Here is a 24,586-nt window from a genome sequence, read left to right on the forward strand (position 1 = left end):
AACTAACAATATAAATCCAATTGCACAACTACCTTTCACTGGCTGCCTCCAGACGCTGATCATCCGGATCTGACAACACCGGATGTGACCGTCGAAAATATGCTCGTAGGCAGCGAGGTATGTATATGAACAATTCCATGAAGCGCACTCCTACCAGATCAACCAAAACGCCTACATTACCACTACAAAGCCCATCTGTCAACGTACCCAAAACCTATCTAACCCTACGGCGCTACTTTATACCAGAACCTCTGCATCGATACCAATTACCAGAACACCTACCACTACACCTGAATCAGAACTCCTACGCACTATGCACTTACTACGATACCCTATAACTACACTATCAGCACCCACCGCACACAATGCATGCACCGCGGAACCCTACCACTACCGACTACCAAACCAGAACCACACCACTACACTATCAGCAACCTAACCACTACAGAACTAGAACCTACCAGCTAACCACTACAAGAACCCTACCACTACACTGACCCAAAACCCTACAACTCTACTATACGCAGCGATGAAGATCACTAGCAGAGGGTATATATGTCGATATTGAGTTACGGCGTACAGAACTGTGAATGTGTGTTAAACGGAGCTTCAGCTGGTGCTGGCATGCGCCCTTTTGATTGAGAATGCGAATTCTATAGAACGGCTGTTTCAGTCTACAGCTGGCAGCGTTACTGTCCTTGTTGTTGATTGGCAAGGCGCGACATAGCCCTGCAGCTGTATCAGCATCCGGCTTGTTCGTGGGCTATAACTATCGCGACACTATCGCTGTTGCAGTGTCCAGCGAGTAAGATCGCTCACGAGAAATTGCATTCGCTTTAATACGTAACTGACGTAAACAGCAGGCCACTCGTGAATATGAGGCATGAATGTGCAATTTCCTTGTGCTTAAACCCCATTTTCCCTTGAACGCTATTGGAGTTGGTCGTCTAGGTCTTTGACATTCGCCGCTTCTCCTCATGCCAAGACAACACTGACGAAATGTTTATTTCCAACTGAGTACTAACTGTATTCCGCGGGGAGCAAGTGTTAGTACGTCGTGCAGCTGTTATATATAGCTGCGTTGCTATTGCTTAATTGCCTCACCTAGTCCGCAGCAAATCCTCGCGGTTACGTATTTACTCTGTAGCTGCAACGCTGTCGTTTATGGGGAAATTAACGCTAATTAAGATACAGTCCGCACCTGAACATGCCAAGCCGCATCTCGATCGAGGCGCAATGCAATCCGAGTCGCCATCGGTGGCATCGCTACGACCCAATCTAGCCCAGACACTCACATATGCATACCGACGCGCATGTCCCAGTAGAATTACTCGCTCTTACGTATAGAATGAAGCCAATAAGTAACAGTGCTTCTCGGCCACAGAGCGTCATATCTTGAGAAGCGACCCTTCTGCCCGCATCCAGCCCCTCACAATCAATTAATTTATACATGCGAGAGACGACGAGCAAATCGACATGTCGCGCCATATCACACACCAAGGATCATGACAGGATTCAGTATGGCGATGTTTTCCCGTGTAATTTGCACGCTGACTGAACGTGCATTCGGCTAAGGTGTGTCCCGTCTGGCCGCTGGCGTACGCGAGTGCGTACGCGACGTGGCGTATCGTTCACTCATTCGGGGAAAGGGACAAGCGGCGATCGACGCATACATTACGTACTCGCCTATACAAGTAAGCAACCGCCAGAAATTCAACGGGAACAAAACTCATTGCGCGGTGATACCGTGTATACGCCGTATTGTCGGGCTTCTGTGAAACAGACTTTCTGCTGCGACCAACGCTCTGGTTTGATTTCTTGAGGTTTCAGCAGGTAGTAAGTGCATTAGACACCAAGGGTAAGGTAAACAGTATAACAGTAGCGGTAGCGGTAGCGGTAGCAAGTAACTGTAGCAGTAGCTGAGGCGGTAGGGCAGTAGCGTATCCGTAGCAGTAGCAGTATCCGTTAGGGCAGTACGCATCATGCATCATCATCAGTAGCATCGAGTAGCAGAGCTGTACGCAGTAACAGTACAGCATCAGCAAGCAAGCAGCATCAGCATACATCAGCATCAGCATCAGCAAGCAAAGCACGCAGTAGTGGAAGGAGACTGCGATACTATTCATCGATCCACTCAATTGTAAGCTAGCATACAGACTAATTGTAGATCTTACCACATCGATTAGGGCAATTAGGGTGATCCAAAGAGCTACGAACTATCCCGACTGAGCTTTTATGTCCTCAGTTTAGATTTGAGTCCAAGTACACTCAACTTGCACATCGCCCACCAGCAGGGAGCTGAAACAGGCGACATTCGGAGAATCCACATAAACATTCGAAGCGACCCTAAATTTTGACGGCCCAAGCACGAACCTTCGATCTCGAGTTTAGTCGCGCGCGGCGACATAGAGCTAAAATCGCGACCATTCGTGCTATGGCTCTCCATCCAACTAATAATGAGCTTACGTCATCGTAATTGAAAGAGGGATGGCGTATCCGTCATTAGAATGTTTACAATGCCCTTGATAGACGGCGACGCCCGCCGATTGACGATCATGCCACATCGATGACGATTCCCTCTGACTCGGAATGCGGCCCTTTGCCTCGAGCTCCATATAACCCGTCACGCCCAATGCTTTTCCCGCGCGGCGTGTCTCTAAAAGCGGTCAATGAGTACGTATAATCAATGCACGGCGCCTATTTCGGCAGCGTGACAGGCCAGCATGGGCTACGAAGCCAATGTGCATTGCGACGCGCATCGCTTCATGAACCCCGTTTGTTGACACGCCATAATATATATATATATATAGTATATACAATATATAATAGAGTAATCGGCTAAGCAATCACACGCTGTGAATGCAATTATACTATGAAGCGACTAATTTAACCTTTAAAAGCAGCGTTTTTAGCTCGCCCCAGTACATCGTCAGATGAGCATTGCATGGGTGTCGATCCGTCGTACGTCGCGTCCGTCGGCAACATTTGCTACGGTCAACGAATACTCAAAACCGTTTGACACACATGTTTCTAATTCATATAGCTTTACTCCTATTGGGCAGAGGGTTGAACGCCTGTATCTTGGAGCACGCGCCGTCGACGCTACGTGTTTCGAGCCACGTCCCACTTTTTGGGCAAAATGAAATGGCCATAAGTCAATGCCAGGGTCAACGGATTGCTCATTTCTGGTAATGTGAATGAAAAGGACTGGCCAAACACATCACAGCGGTTTTGATATATTGTTTTTAAATTATGCAAATTAGTAGATTTTAGCAATTTCACTATGCAATTTCAGTGTCTGGCCTTACGGTCAACGATAACTCAAGAACCGTTTTGATCCACATGTTTTAAATTACATACAGTTGTTACCGCTATGGAGAGATTTGAACGTCCAATCTTATGGAGCACGCCAGTCGACTAACACTTTCGAGGCCACGCCAACTTTTTGACAAAAATGGAAATGGCCATTTAGATCATTCGATTTTGTTTTAAATTTTGGATATGAATGTGTAAGCTAGCCCCAAAAACAGTTGTTTAATCTATGGGAGTAGATGACAACGTCCCTATTACGTTTATTGCCGGCTAGACTGGTTAAAACTCTACAAACTCATACGCTATATTACGTGTTATATGTGTTTTAGATTCTTCGTTACAGTAATTTGAGCTGGAAAAGTTTATTGTTTTATTGTGCGCGAAATATCCGAAAACCAAAAATGGTCGATCATTTAGCGGCGTAGCACCATCTCTCGTCAAGATTTCAGGACTTTCAATCTGAAAATTTATTTCCGCGATCAAAACTTGCGAACATGCAAAACAATGCATATATTCATCTCGTATCATAGTAATAGATGGGAAGTTCTCTCTGTCACAGCCCAGTGAGCTACAGTGTCATGACATTTTACTCTTACTCGAAACGAAGGCAAAAACTCCCCATAAGCTTTAATTGCGTTTAGTTGTTATAAGAACACGGCTTTAATTGTGAAGCGCTGGGTAGGCCCGACACACCCACCGGGCGTGTCGAGCATGACGACTGATTTAACTTACGTTCCAGCTATCGTATACTGCACGTTTTATTAAAAATATTCTCCGGTAATGAAAGTTTGTCTAATCACCCGTGAGAGTATGACACAACTGACGATAATAGGATAATACATCTGCCCCGCCCCCAAGGCGGCGCGACTGCTTGCGTTAAACGAGATACGCGTTTAATTTAAGAGCCGCGAGGCGCACACGTGATAAAGATTTTACGCACTTGCGTCATTGTACCTTTGGTAAAATTAACTCCACGCTGTGCGCGGGCTTTATTAAGCTATTTTATTCATAGCGTGCTTTACACAGTTTTACATTCAACATGCCTAAGTTCGTGAGTTAACATTCGGTTAAACACAAATTTACGTCAAGTCAAAATGAAAAATAAGCGAGTTTAAGCAATTAACACTTATGAGTTATGTTATAATTACATGCGTGGAAAGACAGGTACCTCGACGCGAATAATGCTGCGCTTAGGAAAGCTCAATAATCATCTCGATAAATAAATTAATGAGACTAATAATGACTAATAAGGCTATTAATTAACTGGTTAGTACTATGCATGCGCGTTTTTATGGTAAGGAACACATCTGTCTTTAAATCGGCGTATTCTTCACTTCATATATTTAGACCGTACCTTGTTAGCATGTTCCAATTACGTGTAACATATTGCTTTTCCCATACCCTTTGAATCAAGTATAGAATGTATTTTCCTATGGCTGAAAATACTCGTTTAATAGTCAATTTAACGCCAGCGAAGGCGAAGGCGAAAACTCTTAAAAATATGAAAGACCAATAGCGCGCAAGCAATGTCACAGCTGCTTATTATTAGCTCAGTTCGCACGACTAAACTTCGAAGTTAGATGTTAATTGGGTGCGTGACCGATTCTCGGCGATCGTTGAACAATTCATTTGTAAAGACTGCGTGGACCGTGTGACGTGTGGATGAACTGACTAACCCCGGCGCTAAGGTTAAAATAGCGTCATGTTTTTTTACAACTGACTTTTCTAATTGACGCTATGTGCATGCGTCACAATGCAGGAAGCTGGCATGATGTTTTGAGCGGCCTGTGGTGCTATCAAAATCATTACACTGCAACGGTTCGTTAATACCTTTCTATGTCAAAGTGTTGATATAGAAAATATACTATCAGTCCGCAACTGTTGATATGGAGAATGTACGTGGCCACAGTCGCATGTTAAGTATTCATTTCTCTGCTGCACTGTCTATCACATGTAGTATGGAAATGCAATCAGATCTCATGCTATATGCATATATCATTGTAGATTCTGATACACACCACACACCTACATCACAGCACACACACACACAGTCCCACAGCACACGCGTCTGCAGCTTTTAATACGTTCTATGCACAGACGCACGGCACAGACGCACGGCCACACACACGCACACACGCACGCCGACGGCACGCTACGCAACGCACACACACACACGCACGCACTGGCACGCACACACACACACACACCCACACAGCACACACCAAAACACACACAGCAGCACGAGAGCGACACGGCGCGCGCGCGGGCCCACTTACCACGACACCACGACACACACAACACGCACGCATACGTACGCCAGCACAGCGCACGCCACACACGCGCACGCACAGACTCACGGGCCACACACACGTCACGCACGCCACGCACGCACCACTGGCACGCACCGCACGGTTGCACGCAACACACACAACACACACACACAACCCACACACACACACACATATACTATATATATATTATATAATATTATATAATATATAAAAGTAGTAAGCGTTAATGTATACTATGCTAGTGGTAAACTGTCGCGGCATGTCTTCTGTTTTGCTCCCTCGTACTCACGAGGAATGAAACAGCATATCCTCATCTACGTTAAGACTGCATGCGGTTTACCGCTATAACGAAAGAGCTTCAATTATTGGCTTCATGTATCCCAAAGCTAATCATACATTATTATTCGTTTTATTTATCTGATTATAACTATTTATTATTTGTAGATCTCGCTCTAGATGTACTTATTCAATTTGCTTTAAAAAAAACTTTTCAGCTTTCACAAATCGTTGCATGGAATTCTGATAGTATATGGATCGTGAAGGAAGCTGCGCAGCATGCGACGGGCTAGCCGTGCTTGCTTCCTCATACGGTAAGTCTATACTCATACGGTCGCTAGAAGAAAACCTAACGAGATAGACATATTCCAACTGTTTATTGAAAATGTTTCGGCATTACTTCCTTGTTATGTTCATCTCATGGTACACGTTGATCGGCAATAGTCACAAGTCATATCAGGACTAAATCTATACCTGGTCGGCTCATAATATCGAGGGCTCATGCAATTCTGCCTAGCGCAAATGCTTATCGGTCGATGATCAATAGGTTTTTGTAATGTAGGCGTATTGCGTCAAACAAAATGTCGCCGATTTTGCGCCCAATGGCAAACACGCGTATGGTTTAAGTCCCGGCAGCAGTTCTGGTAATCATGTCAGTGATTAGCAGGGGAGCCTTCCATGATATTCGTACACATTACGGCAATGTGGGACATAAATTTAACTCCATACATATTACATAGATTGTGAAAGCAGTATCGTTGGCAGCGACTAGATTTTGATGATAATTTGCTATTGTTAAAATTCCTGTATACTTAACGTTTATGTATGATCTTGAAATAAACGTGAACTTGCAACTTGATCAAAATATTTTAATAGCCACAGCATCGGATTTTAACCCATGCAAACTCAATATTGCTACCTTCATGTAGTCAATAAACAGAATTTTTAATTAACTTGGCTTAACTGAGCGCTGCATACAATGTACTTTGGCGGATATAGGAGGCATAATATCCGGTCCTCCCTCACTTCGCTCAAAAACACCTATACACATCAAAATCTCAACCACAATGTACGATGAAAAGCGACCTAACTCATAGTCAACAAAAAGGACATCTTGAACTGCGAACATTATGGCGTTGTTTCCTCGGGAGTAAGTGTGTGTCGTGTGTGCGTGCGTGCGTGCGTGCGGGCGTGCGTGCGTGCATGTGTGTGTGGGTATGCGTGCGTGTGAGTGTGTGTGTGTGTGTGTGTGTGTGTGTGTGTGTGTTGTGTGTGTGTGTGTGTGTGTGTGTGTTGTGTTGTAGCGTGCGTGTGAAGTGTGTGTGTGTGTTGTGTGTGGTGTTGTGTGCGCGCGTGTGAGGTGCGTGTGTGTGTCGTACGTGCGTGCTGCGGCGTGCCGTGCGTCGTGCGCTGCGTGCGTGCGCGCTTATAGCTCGTGCGTGTATAATATTGATTTTTTATCTCGACAAGGGGCTATTTTAGATATACATACTATGAGTATGGCTGCATTATTAAAAATTAACGTTTCGTTTGTTCAGCAAACTCATTTTACGCGAAAATTATTTGCGCCTATATATATAGATACATATATAATACTAAGCAAGCAATTACATTAGTAGCACAAAATTGTTGAGAGTAGTAACGTCCAGGGGCCGGATTCATCAACGTTGCGTAAAGTGTATTGCTACACCGAGTTTCTACGAAGTACGCACAGCAAGCTCGTATTGCGTATTCATCAACGCAGCGTAGCACCTGCGTACGCAAATGTTGATGAATTCCAGTGTAAATCCACTGGGTGTGATAGTGTCCTCATTTTCGTTTGTATGATTGCGTTCAACACTCGAAAGCACGCACACGTTGCCCGGCGTGCGTGCTTGTGTGCATGTGCACAACCACGTCGTGCGTGCGTGTGCACGTACCACGTGCGTGCGTGCATGCGTGCATGCTGCACGTGGCCGTGCATGTCGTGTGCACCACGCACGCACGCACGTGTATGTACACACGCACGCACGCACGCACGTGTACGTGCACACGCACGCACGCACGTGTACGTGCACACACACGCACGCACACGTGCACATGCACGCACGCACGCACGTGTACGTGCACACGCACGCACGCACGCACGTGTATGTACACACGCACGCACGCACGCACGTGTACGTGCACACGCACGCACGCACGTGTACGTGCACACACACGCACGCACACGTGCACATGCACGCACGCACGCACGCACGTGTACGTGCACACGCACGCACGCACGTGTGTACGTGCGCACGCACGCACGTGTGTACGTGCACACGCACGCACGCACGCCCGTGTACGTACACACGCACGCACGCACGTGTGTACGTGCACACGCACGCACGCACGCCCGTGTACGTACACACGCACGCACGCACGCACGTGTACGTGCACACGCACGCACGCACGTGTACGTGCACACACACGCACGCACACGTGCACATGCACGCACGCACGCACGCACGTGTACGTGCACACGCACGCACGCACGTATATGTGCATACGCACGCACGCACGCACGCACACACACACACTTACTCCCGAGAAACAACGCCCATAATCGCAGTTCCTAATTGATCATTTTGTCTGACTATGAGTTAGGTCGCTTTTCATCGTAATTGTGGTTGGATTTTGATGTGTATAGGTTTTTTGAGCGAAGTGAGAAGGACCGGATAATTACTGCCTCCTATATCCCGCCAAAGTACATTGTATGCACGCCTCATTAAGCAAGTTAATTAAAAATTCTGTTTATGACTACATGAAGTAGCAATATTGAGTTTGCCATGGGTAAAATCCGATGCTGTGGTATTAAAATATTTGTATCAAGTTGCAAGTTCACGTTTAACTTCAAGATCATACATAAAGTTAAGTATACCAGGAATTTTAAACAATAGCCAATTATCATCAAACATCTATCGCTGCAACGATACTGCTTTCACCATCTATGATATGTATGGAGTTAATTTATGTCCCACATTGCCCGTAATTACGAATATCATAAGCCTCCTGCAATAATCAACTGACATGATTACCAGAACTGCTGCCCGTGACGTTAAACCCACTACGCGTGTTTGCCCATTGGGGCGAAAATCGGCGACATTTTGTTTGCGCAATACGCCTACATTACAAAAACCTATTTGATCATCGCGATAAGCATTGCGCTAGGCAGAATTGCATGAGCCTCATATTATGACCGACCAGGTATAGATTTACGTCCTGAAATATGACCTTGGCTATGCGATCAACGTGTACCATGAGATGAACATAAAACAGGAAGTAATGCCCGAACATTCTCAATAAACACGTGTGGAATATGTTATCTCTTGGTTTCCTTCTAGCGACCTATGATATAGACTTACCCGTATGAGGAAGCCAAGCACGGCTAGCCCGTCGGCATGCTGCGCAGCTTCCTTCACCGAACCATATCTATCAGAATTCCAGTGCACGATGTGAAGCTGAAAAAGTTTTTTTTAAGTAAATTGAATAGGTACATACAGAGCTAATCATACAAATAATAAATAGTTAATATCAATAAATAAAACGAATAATAATGTATGATTAGCTTTGGGATACATGAAGCCATAATAAAGCTCTTTAGTTATACGGTAAACCGCATGCAGTCTAACGTATGAGGATATGCTGTTTCATTCACTCGGATAACAGTAACAACGGACGCAAAACAGAAGCACATGCCGCGACATTTACACTAGCATATATACATTAACGCTTACTTACCTATTATATATATATGTGTGTGTGTGTGTGTGGGTGTGTGTGTCGTGCGTGCAACGTGCGGTTGCGCTGCGTGGTGCGTGCGTGGCGTGCGTGCGTGTGTGTTGGCCGTCGTCTGTGCGTGCGCTGTGTGTGGCGTGCGTCTGTGCTGCGTACGTATGCGTGCGTGTTGTGTGTGTGTGTGTGTGTGTGTGGGCGCAGCCGCGCGCGTGTGTGTGTGTTGGTGTGTGTGTGTGTTTGGTGTGTGTGTGTGTGTGTGTGTGTGTGTGCGTCGCAGTGCGTGCGTGAGTGTTGTGCGTGCGTGCGTGCGTGCGTGCGTGCGTGCGTGCGTGTGTGTGGCGTGCGTCTGTGCGTGCGTCTGTGCATGCGTGTCGGCGTGCGTGTTGTGTGTGTGTGTGTGTGTGTGTGTGTGTGTGTGTGTGTGTGTGTGTGTGTGTGTGTGTGTGTGTGTGTGTGTGTGTGTGTGTGTGTATCAGAGATCTACAATATATATGCATATAGCATTAGATCTGATTCACTTCCATACTACATGTGATGAGACAGTGAGCAGAGAAATGAATATTAACATGCGACTGTGGCACGTACATCTCCATTACAACAGTGCGGATATAGTATATTTCTATATCAACACTTTGACATAGAAATGTATTAACGAACCGTTGCAGTTAATGATTTGATAGCACCACGGCGCTCAAACACATCTGCAGCTTCCTGCATTTGTGACGCTGCACATAGCCGAATCAATTAGAAAATCACGTAAAAAAACATTGACCTTTTTAACCTTAGCGCGGGGTTAGTCAGTTCATCACACGTCCACACGGTCCACGCAGTTTACAAATGAATGTCAACGATCGCGAGGATCGGTCACGCACCCAATTAACATCTAACTTCGAAGTTTAGTCGTGGAACTGAAGCTAATAATAAGCAGCTGTGACATTGGCTTGCCGCGGCATATTGGTCTTTTCATAAAGGTTTCGCCTTCGCCTTCGTGGGTTAAATTGATATAAAAACGGTACTTTTCAGCCATAGAAAATACATTCTATACTGCTTTCAAAGGTATGGGAAAAGCAATATGTTACACGTAATTGGAACATCTAACAAGGTACGTCTAAAAATGAAGTGAAATACGGCCGATTAAGACAGATGTGTTCCTTACCATAAAAACGGCATGCATAGATACTAACAGTAATTAATGAGCTTATTAGTCATTATTAGCTCATTAAATTTATTTATCAGATGATTATGAGCTTTCTAAGCGCACATTATTCCTCAGGTAACCTGTTTTCCACGCATGTAATTATCGAACATACTCATAATGTCCTTAATTGCTTAACTCGCTTATTTTCATTTTGACATTGACGTAAATTTTGTTAACCAATGTTTAACCAAACTTAGCATTTGAATGTAAAACTGTGTAAACACCTATGAATAAAATAGCTTAATAAAGCCCGGCGCACACGTGAGTTATTTTACTCAAGTAAAATGACGCATGCGTAATTTTACTCACGTGTGCGCCGGGCTTTAAATAACACGGTATCTGTTTTAACGCAGCAGTCGGCCGCTTGGGGGCGGGGCACGTGTATTATTATTACTTTCATGTGTGTCATACTCTCACGGGTATTATTACAACTTTCATTACCGGAAGAATATTTTAATAAACGTCTGGAGTAATACGATAAGCTGGAAGTAAGTAAATCAGTCGTCATCTCGACACAGCCCGCGTGGGTGTGTCGGGCCTACCCAGCTTCACAATTAAAGCCCGTGTTCTAAGTAACAACTAAACGTAATTAAGCTATGTAGTTTTTGCTTCGTATTCAGTAGAAGTAAAATGTCAATGACACTGTAGCTCACCTTGGGTGTGACAGAAGAGAACTCCCATTATATACTCTTGATAATGATATATGCATAAGTTTTGATGCGAAAATAAATGTTTCAGATTTGAAAGTCTGAAATCTTGACGAGAGATGGTGCTACGCCTAAATGATCGCCATTTTGGTTTTCGAATATCGCGCAAATAAAAACAATAAAATATTCCAGTCAAATTACTGTAACGAAGAATCTAAAACACAATATTACACGTATATAGGTATGATTGTAGAGTTGTTAACCAGTTAGCCGAAATAAACGTAATAGGACGTTGTCATCTCTCCCATAGGAGTAACAACTGTTTTGGGGCTAGCCTTACACATTCATCTACCAAAATTTAACAAAATCGAATGAATCTAAATGGCCATTTTCATTTTTGTCAAAAAGTGGGCGTGGCTCGAAAGTAGGTCGACTGGCGTGCTCCAAAATTGGACGCTCAAATCTCTCCCATAGGAGTAACAACTGTATGGAATTTGAAACATGTGGATCAAACGGTTCTTGAGTTATCGTTGACCGTAGGCAGACACTGAAATGCATAGTGAAATTGCTAAAATCTACCTAATTTGCATAATTTAAAAAAATATATCAAAACCCGTGTGATGTGTTTTGGGGCCAGTCCTTATTCATTCACATACCAGAAATGAGCAAAATCCGTTGACCCTGAATTGACTTATGGCCATTTCCATTTTTGCCAAAAAGTGGACGTGGCTCGAACGTAGGTCGACTGGCGTGCTCCAAAATAAGGCGTTCAACCCTCTCCCATAGGAGTAACAACTATATGCAATTAGAAACATGTGTGTCAAACGGTTTTTGAGTTACCGTTGACCGTAGCCAAATGTTGCCGGACGGACGGACGTACGACGGACGACACCCCATGGCAATAGCTCATCTTGACGATGTCTGGGCGAGCTAAAAACGCTGCTTTTAAAGGTAAATAGTCGGCTTCATAAGTATAATTGCATCACAGCGTGTGATTGTTAGCCGAGATCTATTATATATCTATATATATATATATATATATATATATGGCGTGTCAACAAAACGGGGTTCATGAGCATGCGCAGTCGCAATGCGACATTGGCTCGTAGCCCATCTGGCTGTCCACGCTGCGAAATAGGCGCCGTCATCTGATATACGTACTCATTGCCGCTTTTAGAGACAGCCGCGGGGAAAGTATTGGGGGTGACGGTTATATGACTCGAGGCAAAGGGCGCATGGTCCGAGTCAGAGGGAATCGTCATCGATGTGGCATGATCGTATCGGCGCGTCCGCCGTCTATCAGGGGCATTTTAAACATTTAATGACGGATACGCCATCCCTCTTTAATACGATACGTAGCCTATTATTAGTTGGATGGAGAGCCATGCACGAATGTCCGCGAATTTTAGCTCTATGTCGCGCGCGCGAACTAACTCGAGATCGAAGTCGGCTGGCCGTCAAAATTAGTCGTCGAATGTTATATGTGATTCGATTGCCTTTTCAGTCCCTGCTGGTGGGGATGCAAGGTACTTGGGCTCAATCAACGAGACAATAAAAGCTCAGTCGGATAGTCACGTAGGCTCATTTGGATCACCCTAATTGCCCTAATCGATGTGGTAAGATCATAGCAATTAGTCTGTATGTAGTACAATTGAGTGGATCGATAATATATCGCAGTCTCCTTCCACTACTGCTGCTGTTGCTGCTGATGCTGATGCTGATGCTGATGCTGATGCTGCTGCTGCTGATGCTGCTACTGTTACTGCTACAGCTACTGCTACTGATGCTACTGATGATGATGATGATGCTACTGCTACGGATACTGCTACTGCTACGGATACTGCTACTGCTACCGCTACCGCTACTGCTACAGTTACTGCTACCGCTACCGCTACCGCTACTGCTATACTGTTACTACCCTGTTGTCTAATGCATTACTACCTGCTGAAACCTCAAGAAAATCAAACCAGACGTTGGTCGGCACAGAAAGTCTGTTTCACAGAAGCCCCGACAATACGGCTATACACGGTATCACCGCGCAATGAGTTTTGTTCCCGTTGAATTCTCTTGCGGTTGTTACTTGTATAGGCGAGTACGTAATTATGCGTCGATCGCCGCTTGTCCCTTCTCACCCGAATGAGTGAACGATACGCACGTCGGTACGCACGTCGGTACGCACCAGCGGCCAGACGGGACACATCTTACCGAATGCACGTTCACTCAGCGTGCAAATTACACGTGAAAACCATCGCCATACTGCATCCTAGCATACTCCTAGGTGTGTTGATATACGCGGGAATGTCGATTGCTCGTCGCGCAATAAAATAATTGATGAGGGGTGGATGGGGGAGGAAGGGGTCGCTCTAACATAGACGGCTGCGCAGAAGCACTGTTCTTATGTTCTTGCTATACTACAAGAGCCCATAATTCTACTGGACACGCGTCGGTGCATGTGACGTCGGCAGTGGCGTAGCGATGCCACCGATGCGAGCTCGGTGCATTGCGCTCGATCAATGCGGCTTTTCGGATTACTTAATTACGCGTTAATTTCCCCATAACGGACACGTGCAGCTACAGGTAAAATACCGACGCGAGGATTTGCTGGACTGGTGAGTGCAATTAAGCAATAGCAACGCAGCTATATATACCAGCTGCACGCACGTACTAACACTTGTCCCCGCGGAATACAATTAATTTTATACTACAGTTTGAAAACGTTCTCAGTTGTCTGGCATGAAGGAGAAGCGCGAATGTCAATAGACCTAGACGGACCAACATCCCAATACGTTCAAAAGGAAAATGGGAGTTTAAGCACAGGAAATTGCACATTCATGGCTCTATATTCACGAGTTGGCCTGTGTTTACGTCAGTTAGTATTAAAGCGCTGCAACTTCTGTGAGCGATCTTCTCCTGCACACTGCACAGGATAGTTGTCGGAAGTTTATAGCCACGGAACAAGGCGGATACTATACAGCTGCAGCGCTATGGTCGCGCCTTCCATCAACAACAACCAGTAACGCTGCAGCTGTAACTTGAAACAGCCGTTTTTATAAATTCGCATTCTCAATCAAAAGGGCGCATGCCAGCACCCAGCTGAAGCTCCGTTAACACACATTCACCGTCTGACGCCGTACCAGTATCGCATATATACCCTCTGCTAGTGATCTTCATCGCTGGTAGTAGTAGTGGTAGGGTTTTGGTAGTGGTAGTGGTAGTGGTAGGGTTCTTGTAGTGGTAGTGGTAAGGTTCTAGTAGTGGTAGTGGTAGGGTTCTGATAGTGGTAGTGGTAGGGTTCTGGTATTGGTAGTGGTAGTGGTAGGGTTCTGATAGTGGTAGTGATAGGGTTCTAGTAGTGGTAGTGGTAGGGTTCTGATAGTGGTAGTGGTAGGGTTCTGGTATTGGTAGTGGTAGGGTTCTGGTAGTAGTAGTGCCGTAGTGGTAGGGTTTTGGTAGTGGTAGGGTTCTTGTAGTGGTAGTCGTAGGGTTCTGATAGTGATCTGGTAGGGGTGCGCTTCATGTGAATATTATCAAGAGCGTATAATGACAAATACGCGTATAATTTGCGTATAATTTGTCAATTTGCGTATAATGTATAATTTGCGTATAATGTATAATTTGCGTATAATTTGTATAATTTGTCATTATACGCTCCTGATATTATACATACCTCGCCTGCAGAGCTCTTTCCGTCCACCGTGTGTTCAGATCCGGATGAAGCGCTGGAGCCCCAGTGAAAGTGTAGTTGTGCTAATTGGTATTTGTAGTTGAGCGGACCGCCCTTGATGTCTGTGAACAGAATCGAAATTTCTGGAAGTAGATTCACTACGGGAGCAAATTAAAACGTCGCCGTGATCATTATGTTGGCTTTGTGAGACTGACGAGTAAAACATAATAGCAAGAGCATAATAGCAAAGAGTTAGGGTCATCACCCTCACCTCGATGATCATATTTGCGCACTGTCATCAGTTACTAAGGCTCATAGGGTCTATGTCCCCCAGGGTGCGTACCCTGGGTACGGTTCGGTATACCGGACCCAGCGTTACTAAGTTACTTCAGCGAGCAAGGACAAACGGCCATTGTTAGATAAACGAGGTGCGTATCGTTTCAACCGCGTAAATGCAACGGTAAATTTCAACGATGACGAGGCAAACATCCGTGGTAACAAGTGCAAATTTCCAAGGAAGGAAACATGTAGTTTCATGTTGTGCAACGAGTAACAAGTTTTCAAGGAAGGAAACATGGAGTTTCACGTTGTGCAATATGTAACAATTAAGTTTTCAAGGAAGGAAACATGAAGTTTCATGTTTTGCTCGATTTTTACGTAGTATTTTATGGGGGGCACAGAACGAACAAGCTACGTTGTCGAGATGAATTTGGCGGTCCTTTTTCGTGCGGTTACCCGACGAGTGAAAAAAAACACGCAAGGTGTATATTCGACGGTCATAAAACATCGCGGATTTTGAAGAAATTCAATATACACGATTCAAAATGTACGACCATCGAGAATACGCACACCAATTTAAGAAAGGATCCGCTTTTCTCAATTCATTAGTCACTATACCGGTGCACGCATTCAAAGGGTTAACGGCCGCGCAGTCACGTAGGACAAGCCATAGCGTGTGTGGCCGCGCTCTCAGAATGTACTCTCAGTGCTACCTGTTCGCGTAGGATTTAATCGATGGTGCGCAAGTCCTTTAAGTGTAATTTGCCACGGAGAAATATGTTATATAGCATTTCAGTTCGATTCGTCGATTGCACCGAGAACACGCAAACTGATATTGACGTAACTTTGATATAACTGCAACCGGTTTCGCCGCGTTTCGTTTCACCTTGCACTTACACGAATCTTTCCCCTTGAACGGTATCTGGAACGACCAGCCAGTGTTGACGACAGTCGTTTCCTCCGGTACATAGTTCACGCAAACAGGTGTCATCGTTGCATCGAAGTGCGTAGCCCTCGTCTTGATGTCGATCGGAGATTGGCATTTTCCGCCAGAGGCAGGATAGAGTTGCGGCCATTTCTCCGGAGCTGGTGAAATATTGAATTATTGTTATGTGAAAATGCTTCAAGTACAGCTTAACGCTATTTTTCATATATTATAAGGGTGTACGAATTATCCCGTATGTTCTGAAATCCGGTAACACTTTTGTAATGCGCCTATATCCTATGTACGTATAATTACGCGAACATTAGTTAAACGTTTTTCTTATTTCGTTTTTTTTCGTAGAGCTGATATTTTTAGCTAGTGTATACATGCACTGTATAAGAGACGTGCGAGTAAAATGCACAACCTAAATCGTTACACCATCCCAAATGTTCATTAATTTTATCTCATCGTAGCCTTCTATCGTTAATCACGTTCAGTTTATATAATAGCATCGCCATGTGTTGCATCTATGTTGTCATTATATATTATATATATATATATATATATATATATATATATATATATATACATATATACATATATAATATTAAAGCCGATACGACACCAATAAATATATGCTTAAGAGAGACAGACAGACAGACAGACGCGCCACTCTGCACCTTGTATACGTCGACATTATAATAAAGCGAATATTCTATTACATCGTTAACGTCGGTGCCAACTCATTTAAATAATTCATGTTTTTTAATTTTGTTAGGTCTTACAATGTGAATAATACATGTGATTATTTATAACTACATAATTCATATATATTGACGCGCATATATATATATATATATATATATATATATACATATATACATATATAATATTAAAGCCGATACGACACCAATAAATATATGCTTGTTCAACCTACATATGTATAGTTATGTTATTTGTTGAGCTCATATAAATTATTGTTCAATATAAGTTATAGCACTAAACTGTACTGTCAGGATGAGAAGGGACGTTTGCTCGCGCGCACGCACCTATGGGCGCACACACGACCTTGAGCGATACCGATAGTAATATCGCTGAGTACATATAGTAATATCATAAGCTGAGTACATCAATAGCGCAAGCTGAGTGAACGCGAGGAATATGCCACGCGTGGCTCGGCAAAAGTTTCAACTTACCGCCTTCTCCTTCATATATCCACTGCTCGCTTGCCATTGCCTAGCTTCGATTCGATTCACCTTCCCGAGATCCTCGACAGGAAAACTACAGTGCAGGATATACAGAGACGAAGCAAGTGACAGCTATAGGCAGACTACTAGCAATAGACGACGAACGTAGAGCGAGCGTGGATGGAGGTGTGCGAACGGTACACGTTGCACGCACGACTGACACGATGCTGCCTGGTTACCGCACACGTACGTGCACGCTTCACAGCCGAACCGCGCGCATACGAAATGCGCATATAAAGAAATAATACGTAAGCAAGCTGCCGCAACTCATTCGATATTTGCCGCTATTTATGCTACATTGCGCACGGGCTGACGCCGAATCAACGAGGGGGCGCGCGCATCACCATAATCGTCGCTCTGCGATGCCAAACCCAAGACTTTTGATGCCTGGAGGAAATACGCGTTGAATAACCCTGCCGCTGTCTAAAGTTAGTTTCGGTGATCTATCGACTTCACTACTGATCATGATTAATATGGAGATATGCGGGAGACGGTTCAGAAGGTCAGTAGAACCGGTAGGCCCTATTGTTATACGTACGCAGGCTGAACTGGGTGAAGGTCCGAATCGCTCGCAAGCACGTAGCATTTCAATTATGTGCTTGATACGAATCAACGACGAAGATAATCACACCAATGAAAACCAATCCTGCACACGTGGACGTCTATAATATCAGGGGGTTAATAACGACAAATTTATCATTATCATTATCATTTATTTGTCATTATTAACTCTTGCTAATATCTACGTTACGTATTATAGCTAGTACTGTAACAATCGATAACTAATATGAGAAACGAGCTTTAATATACGTTCTACTAAGAGCGTATTTAGTATGCATTAAGTATTAAGCAGTATTAAGCAGTATTAAATATTACGCTCTTGATTCTACGCCATGAGTCGCCAGGTTTCTAATTGCTGCTGCCTATCATCGATCGAAGCTAAATCTAATTGCTTTTAGGTAGTGGGTGATCTTGCGTACGATTTAAACTCGGCTTACTGCCCGAAAATGTCAATAAAATCGGTTTTTGATTAGGCGCAAGCTATTGTTACCGCGGACAGTAAATGTTGAAGCAATCACACATATCGCGTAGTGAGGCAGTCTTGTGTGGCGACGCAGTCTTATGGCTTAATCTGCACCCACGTCTCTTACTGTACCCAACACTCTTACACCGCTGATATTTTCTGACATGAACATAAATACTCGGGCAGGCTTAGCGAGATAAAGAGAGAGAGAGAGAGAGAGAGAGAGAAAGAGCGAGAGCGAGAGAGAGAGAGAGAGAGAGAGGGGGGAAGGAATGAAAGAAAGAGAGAGATGGGGGAAGTGGTCTGCATGAAGATAAGCTTGAGGGAGGCCGAGAGAGAAAGAGTCTCACCACATCGTGTACTTTGTTATCAGTACATATCAGAGTACTCTTTTTGATGTCGCTATCGTCTCATTTTAATAGTCAATGCTTGTGGATTCGCTCATTTATCACAGCGTAAATCATATATGTCATAGCGTCTATCTACGTCTATCATATACATAATGATTAGTTGGTATTGTTGACGTGCTCGACAAGGACTGATATCTAACCGTATACAATACTGGAACCTAATCACGAGAGAAGCTATAACACAAACCCATTATATTAGTCAATAATGAGCAAGCAGACGGATGACGTAATCGCTTAGCTGTCTGTCGAACATCCTAACATGAAGAAAACGACGGTGCAGGCCTAGAAGAGTGTGTGTGCAAGAGAAAGGAGTAGACAATGATAGAGAGAGCGAGAGAGAGATAGAGAGCGAGAGATAAAGAGAGAGAGAGAGAGAGAGAGAGAGAGAGAGAGAGAGAGAGAGAGAGAGAGATGGATAGATAGATAGAAGATAGATAGATAGATAGATAGATAGATAGTATAGCGAGAGAGAGAAGAGAGAGAGAAGAGAGAGAAGAGAGAGAGAGAGCGAGAGAGAGAGAGAGGAGAGAGAGAGAGAGAGAGAGAGAGAGAGAGAGAGAGAGAGAGAGAGAGAGAGAGAGAGAGAGAGAGGGAGGGAGGGATGGAGAACGAGAGAGAGGAGAGAGCGCACGCCGCAAAGCGGAGAGAGAGAGAGAGAGAGAGAGAGAGAGAGAGAGAGAGAAGAGAAGGAGAGAGAGAGAGAGAGAGAGAAGAGAGAGAGACAGAGAGGAGAGAGAGAGAGAGAGAGAGCGAGAGAGAGAGAGAGAGTAAGAAAGAGAGAAAGAGAGACAGACAGACAGACAGACGCGCCACTCTGCACCTTGTATAGCGTCGACAATGCATTATAATAAAGCGAATATTCTATTACATCGTTAACGTCGGTGGCCAACTTCATTTAAATAATTCATGTTTTTAATTTTGTTAAGTCTTACAATGTGAATAAATACATGTGATTATTATAACTACATAATTCATATATATTGACGCCGGCATATATATATATATAATATATATATATATATATATATACTATATAAATATATATTATATACATATATAACGCCATGTGAATAAAGGAACTATCACAAGACGTCAAAAACCGATGAGCTTTTCACTGGGCACGCGTACACTCGATTAGTACACTAGTAAATTTGAGTTGGTGAGTTTCAACCGCGTCTCGCTCGCTGCTACGTGATGATGCCATTCATTCGCATTCGTTCATTGCATTGACAAGGCCGTAGGCTGAGCAAATCCCTAGGGGGGGGGAGGGGGCAGTGGCGGATCCAGGATTTCAAGGAGGGGTGAGAAACATGTGGGGGTGTGGGGGTCCTCCCACAGAAAATTTTGAACATGTAGATCGCAGGAGATGGCATTTGAGGCACTTTTGAGTACATGTACAGCCTTCATTCTGACTACGACAATTCTCTTTCAGTAGAACTTTTTTTTAATCTTAAAAATCTAGGGGGGCAGCTGCCCCCTTGCCCCCCCCGCAGGCTACGGCCCTGATTAATTTACATTCGCTCAAACGTTGATGTGTTATTATTCTGAAATGAAAATCTCGAAGAACTATACTCTATGTGGGCGCATGCTTACACAGTATAGATAGTACACGGTATGCACACAAACCACACTCGCCTACGTCCTGTCAATGTCACATAACCCCCCTACGTTTATGTGCTCTAGGTCACGTACTATGTTTACGTGCTTTGAGTTATGCGCATGTTTATGCGCTCTGGATGTTATCACTTTGATTACTTGATTACTTGTTATCACCATGGATTACGATGTCTCGTCGAATACGCTATGTACGAGGAGGATATATTTACTTCGGATAATATATATACTTCGGGCTTAGAAGCGTAGAACTTACATCGCCAATTTATATGTGACAAATAGATGTGACGACAGCGAAAGCTTTACATCTAAACCGATGACATTGTGAATGTCAACATCCTGGTGTATTTCTGCGGGCATGTTTGAATATGTCCCAGGACCTCCTGTGGACTACTACTCGTCTGTAGACGGAATTAGAGGAACAGGGAATGGAAAATATCGTGCGCGAATATAGGTAGTATGAGGAGTGCATGAAAGCAAATCGTGTGTTTATTCACTCGTGATAGTAAGGAGCATAGTGTATGGGAAGTCTAAGGCTAAAATAACGATCGCGTATTCACAAGGCTCGTCGCTTTCGTGATTCCTTGCTTATTTTATATACATGGAATATCAGTTCCAGCTTCTTCAGTCACTTCACCTCTGCGGGAAAAATGGCCCTTGCTAGTTATGCACAAATCCACCCCCGTATTAACTCAAATTACTCGAGGGCATGTGATCTAAGCTGCAAGCTTCTTTTAGTCAAAATCAGCGATGCGTAACACTTCTGCACTCTTCGTGCAAGCTCATGCATAACCTTCCATACATAGCTCTGCATTTCTAGCGCAAGCCAATCTCATCATTTTTTGCTCCGCGTGTTTATGTCTGCGTGCCAGTTACATTCCCGACGTTTAATTTTCACACAAAACAACCCTAGTTGAATTCGTTACTAGCAGAAGCAGAAGCATGTTTACAAGAAGCGTGTTTACAGAATTACACAAGCCTGCATGTACTCACGGCGTTATCCTTGGTTCTGAAACCAACTAAGTATATACGATTACAGCCATTGTCATCATGCCGTGCACGTAAACACACATAATTAGAACACTTACGTCAGATGTGTCTTCCTGATGCTTGCACACATAGAGCGGTGTCAGCTTACGCGTGTACCACCACAGGCACTTGGAACGTCTCAATAAAATGCAAAAATGTAAACACGAAATGTATTTACTACCAAAGTCTTAATGTTTCTCTACTCTATTTCGCCTATAATCACCTGTAAATGCCAGTCAAATGCTCATCTGCAACATACAAGTACACCGCACGACCGCGCTGTGTAGAGAAACAATAAGACTTTGGTAGTAAATACATTTCGTGTTTATATTTTTGTATTTTATTGAGACGTTCCAAGTGCCTGTGCGTACCACTGTCTTGTAGCACAGGCTTGTATCACTACTTGCATCACCGGTTGTCTTCACTTCCCACAGCATGCATGCATCATCTGCGTTCTCCTTCGGCTGACGATCATGTTACGCTGACAAGCGAGATCAACTCCCAGCTCCCCTGGACCTAGCCACTGAACCACCTGTAACACGACGCATTCAACAGCAGCGTACGTACGACACGAGGTTAGGCCACAATTGAAAGAATCTTTGTTTGCCGTCACCCGACCCATGCTGAAAAGTTGGCTAGGTAAAGTGTAGGTAGAATTTTTTTGAGGGGGGTCGTTTTACAAATTCAGCATGGTGTCTACATGCTCGGGTGTGCTTGTGTGGAGATAGCTTTTATGTTGAATGTTTGTTTTGCTTGGTACATATAATCAAGAGCTAATAAACACCTATATACCACACATATTTATTAGCTCTTGGTATAATCAGGAGTAGATACTAGAATATTATTAATTAGAAGATAGAAGAAGATTATTCTTATTATTATTCTTATTTGTTAATAGAAGAAGATTATTAGATAATAGAAGATTTATTAATCTTCTATTATCTACTCCTGATATAATGTATTGCCTTATCCCATCGCACCGCATGCCATGCCATGCCATGCCATCCCATCCCATGCCATCGCATGCCATCCCATCCCAAACAGTAAAAAATAATAAGAAATCAAAAGATAAAAGACATTAAAAACAAAAATAATTACTAAATTAAATAAATAATAAATTAAATAAATTAATAAATTAAAAATAAATTAAAAATAATACATACTAAAGAAGTAGGTAAAGGGAAAAAAGGAAACAAGAGGAAAATAAGTTCTGGTTTGTATCAGAACCCTTCAGCAATTCTGAAAATATCTTTAGTTTTCCTCTAGGCTGCGGAGTTCTCTAGTTATGCGAGTACGGACTAATTCGGCTGAACTACTTTATATATATAGATTTTCCTCTAGGCTGCGGAGTTCTCTAGTTATGCGAGTACGGACTAATTCGGCTGAACTACTTTATATATATAGACAGTGATACAATTTGTAAAAAAAAGAATGGGAAAGATCCATAATTTTTTTTTAGTCGGTCCCTTTTTGGCGGGGCGGTAGGGTGAGGGCAAACAAACAATATTTTTTATCATGGCCTTACGGAGGTTTGACCTTACACTTTCACTGACCCCGTAGGCCAATATATGCCTACCCTATATTGCATTTATTTATTTAAACGCGAGATAAGTGCCGGTAGACGTACGCATACCTGCCGCGTACGCGATCACAAGCATATTAATCAGCGACCGGTTCCGTATAGAACACGTCTGTATAACACGAGTCGATCACGTGTTATTTATATACTTTGCCCATAGTACGCATGCACGTATAGTTCCATAAATCACGCTTACTATAGATTTATGGGAATTTTATAGCGCTGTTACAACTATATATATAATACTCTGCGCACGCTGCGCGCTATATATTTAATCTAATATACGCGTGTGCGCGCGCGCGTGCGTGCGTGAGATCACGCGCGCGCGCGTGTGTGTGTGTGTGTGTGTGTATGGCCTTCGCCGTCTGAATGAACCGCATACACTTTTTATCACTATATGGCCATGAAAGGATGTATTGAGTTTACTCATCCGTTTCCTCTAAAACGCTCTATCCGAAATATCAACGCTGTATAGGCCCTTTCCATCAAGATATATTGGAACGAACAAATCTCGCTGTCGAGGGCAATACTGCTTTAATCTTCCACTTGGAAAATGAGAGCTTTGTGTGCAAATGCGTCACACCTTTTATTTGCTTGCTAAACATGTTGACTTAGACATTCGACTACGACCACTCTTACAATACTCAGTTAAACTAACTGAATGGAAAGATTCGTTGCGGTTTAGTATGTGTAACATCTACGGCTGGCCAAAAGACTAGACGTCACGCAACAATGATAAACACTCTCGAAACCAGTCGGAACATATTTGCGTAGGAAGGGTAGGGTGGTGCAAATCAGAAACTATTTCAATGTGGCCTGAATACAAATTTAATGAGTTGTGTTTATTAAGTACAGTACTACTACAAGCTTCTGGGTGAGTGGTATTATAAAACGCTGTTTAATTGTATATGTCTACGATGGAAACATATACTAGCTTTGTAGAAAGGTTTTTTTAGTTGAAAGGTAAATTATTGTTTATACCAGAGCCTACAGTAAATATATACACTCCCTTTACCGTAAACATTACATAAAACTGGAATTAACAATAAAACAGGAATAACAGAAAAAACAATAGGTGTATAGAGATACCAAGCATGAGTTTATTTAGCTATACATTTAACTACAATCAGACACCAAGGGGGATAAACATACACGCACACATGCACACACACGCACGCACGCACGCACGCACGCACGCACGCACGCACGCACGCGCCCACACACACAGACAGCCAGAACAAAATAGCATGCAATCATCTACTACTTATATATATATAATGCATACACATGCTGTTATATACACATATATGCATCGTGCAAGGGTGAAAGTGC

At 43.6% G+C, this 24,586-nt stretch overlaps 1 protein-coding gene across 3 annotated transcripts in view; it reads right to left on the reverse strand.

The window, feature by feature from the left end:
• LOC106807556 (carbonic anhydrase 1-like) overlaps positions 1 to 24,586 on the reverse strand; it is a 36,420-nt gene that overhangs the window by 6,939 nt on the left and 4,895 nt on the right. For 2 of the 3 annotated variants that reach the window (XM_014809923.1, XM_014809925.1), the window contains exons 2-7: positions 22,047 to 22,207; positions 21,735 to 21,813; positions 17,548 to 17,632; positions 16,324 to 16,512; positions 15,151 to 15,269; positions 9,266 to 9,361 (exon numbers count right to left, since the gene is read on the reverse strand). In XM_014809923.1, coding sequence (XP_014665409.1) covers positions 9,266 to 9,361; positions 15,151 to 15,269; positions 16,324 to 16,512; positions 17,548 to 17,584 — 441 coding nt within the window. In that variant the 5' untranslated portion in view covers positions 17,585 to 17,632; positions 21,735 to 21,813; positions 22,047 to 22,207. The remainder of the gene's footprint in view (positions 1 to 9,265; positions 9,362 to 15,150; positions 15,270 to 16,323; positions 16,513 to 17,547; positions 17,633 to 21,734; positions 21,814 to 22,046; positions 22,208 to 24,586) is intronic. The other variant, XM_014809924.1, reaches the window with a different exon arrangement.

This window comes from Priapulus caudatus, unplaced genomic scaffold, assembly GCF_000485595.1.
Source record: "Priapulus caudatus unplaced genomic scaffold, Priapulus_caudatus-5.0.1 Scaffold222, whole genome shotgun sequence".
NCBI classification, from domain to species: Eukaryota; Metazoa; Priapulida; class Priapulimorpha; order Priapulimorphida; family Priapulidae; genus Priapulus; species Priapulus caudatus.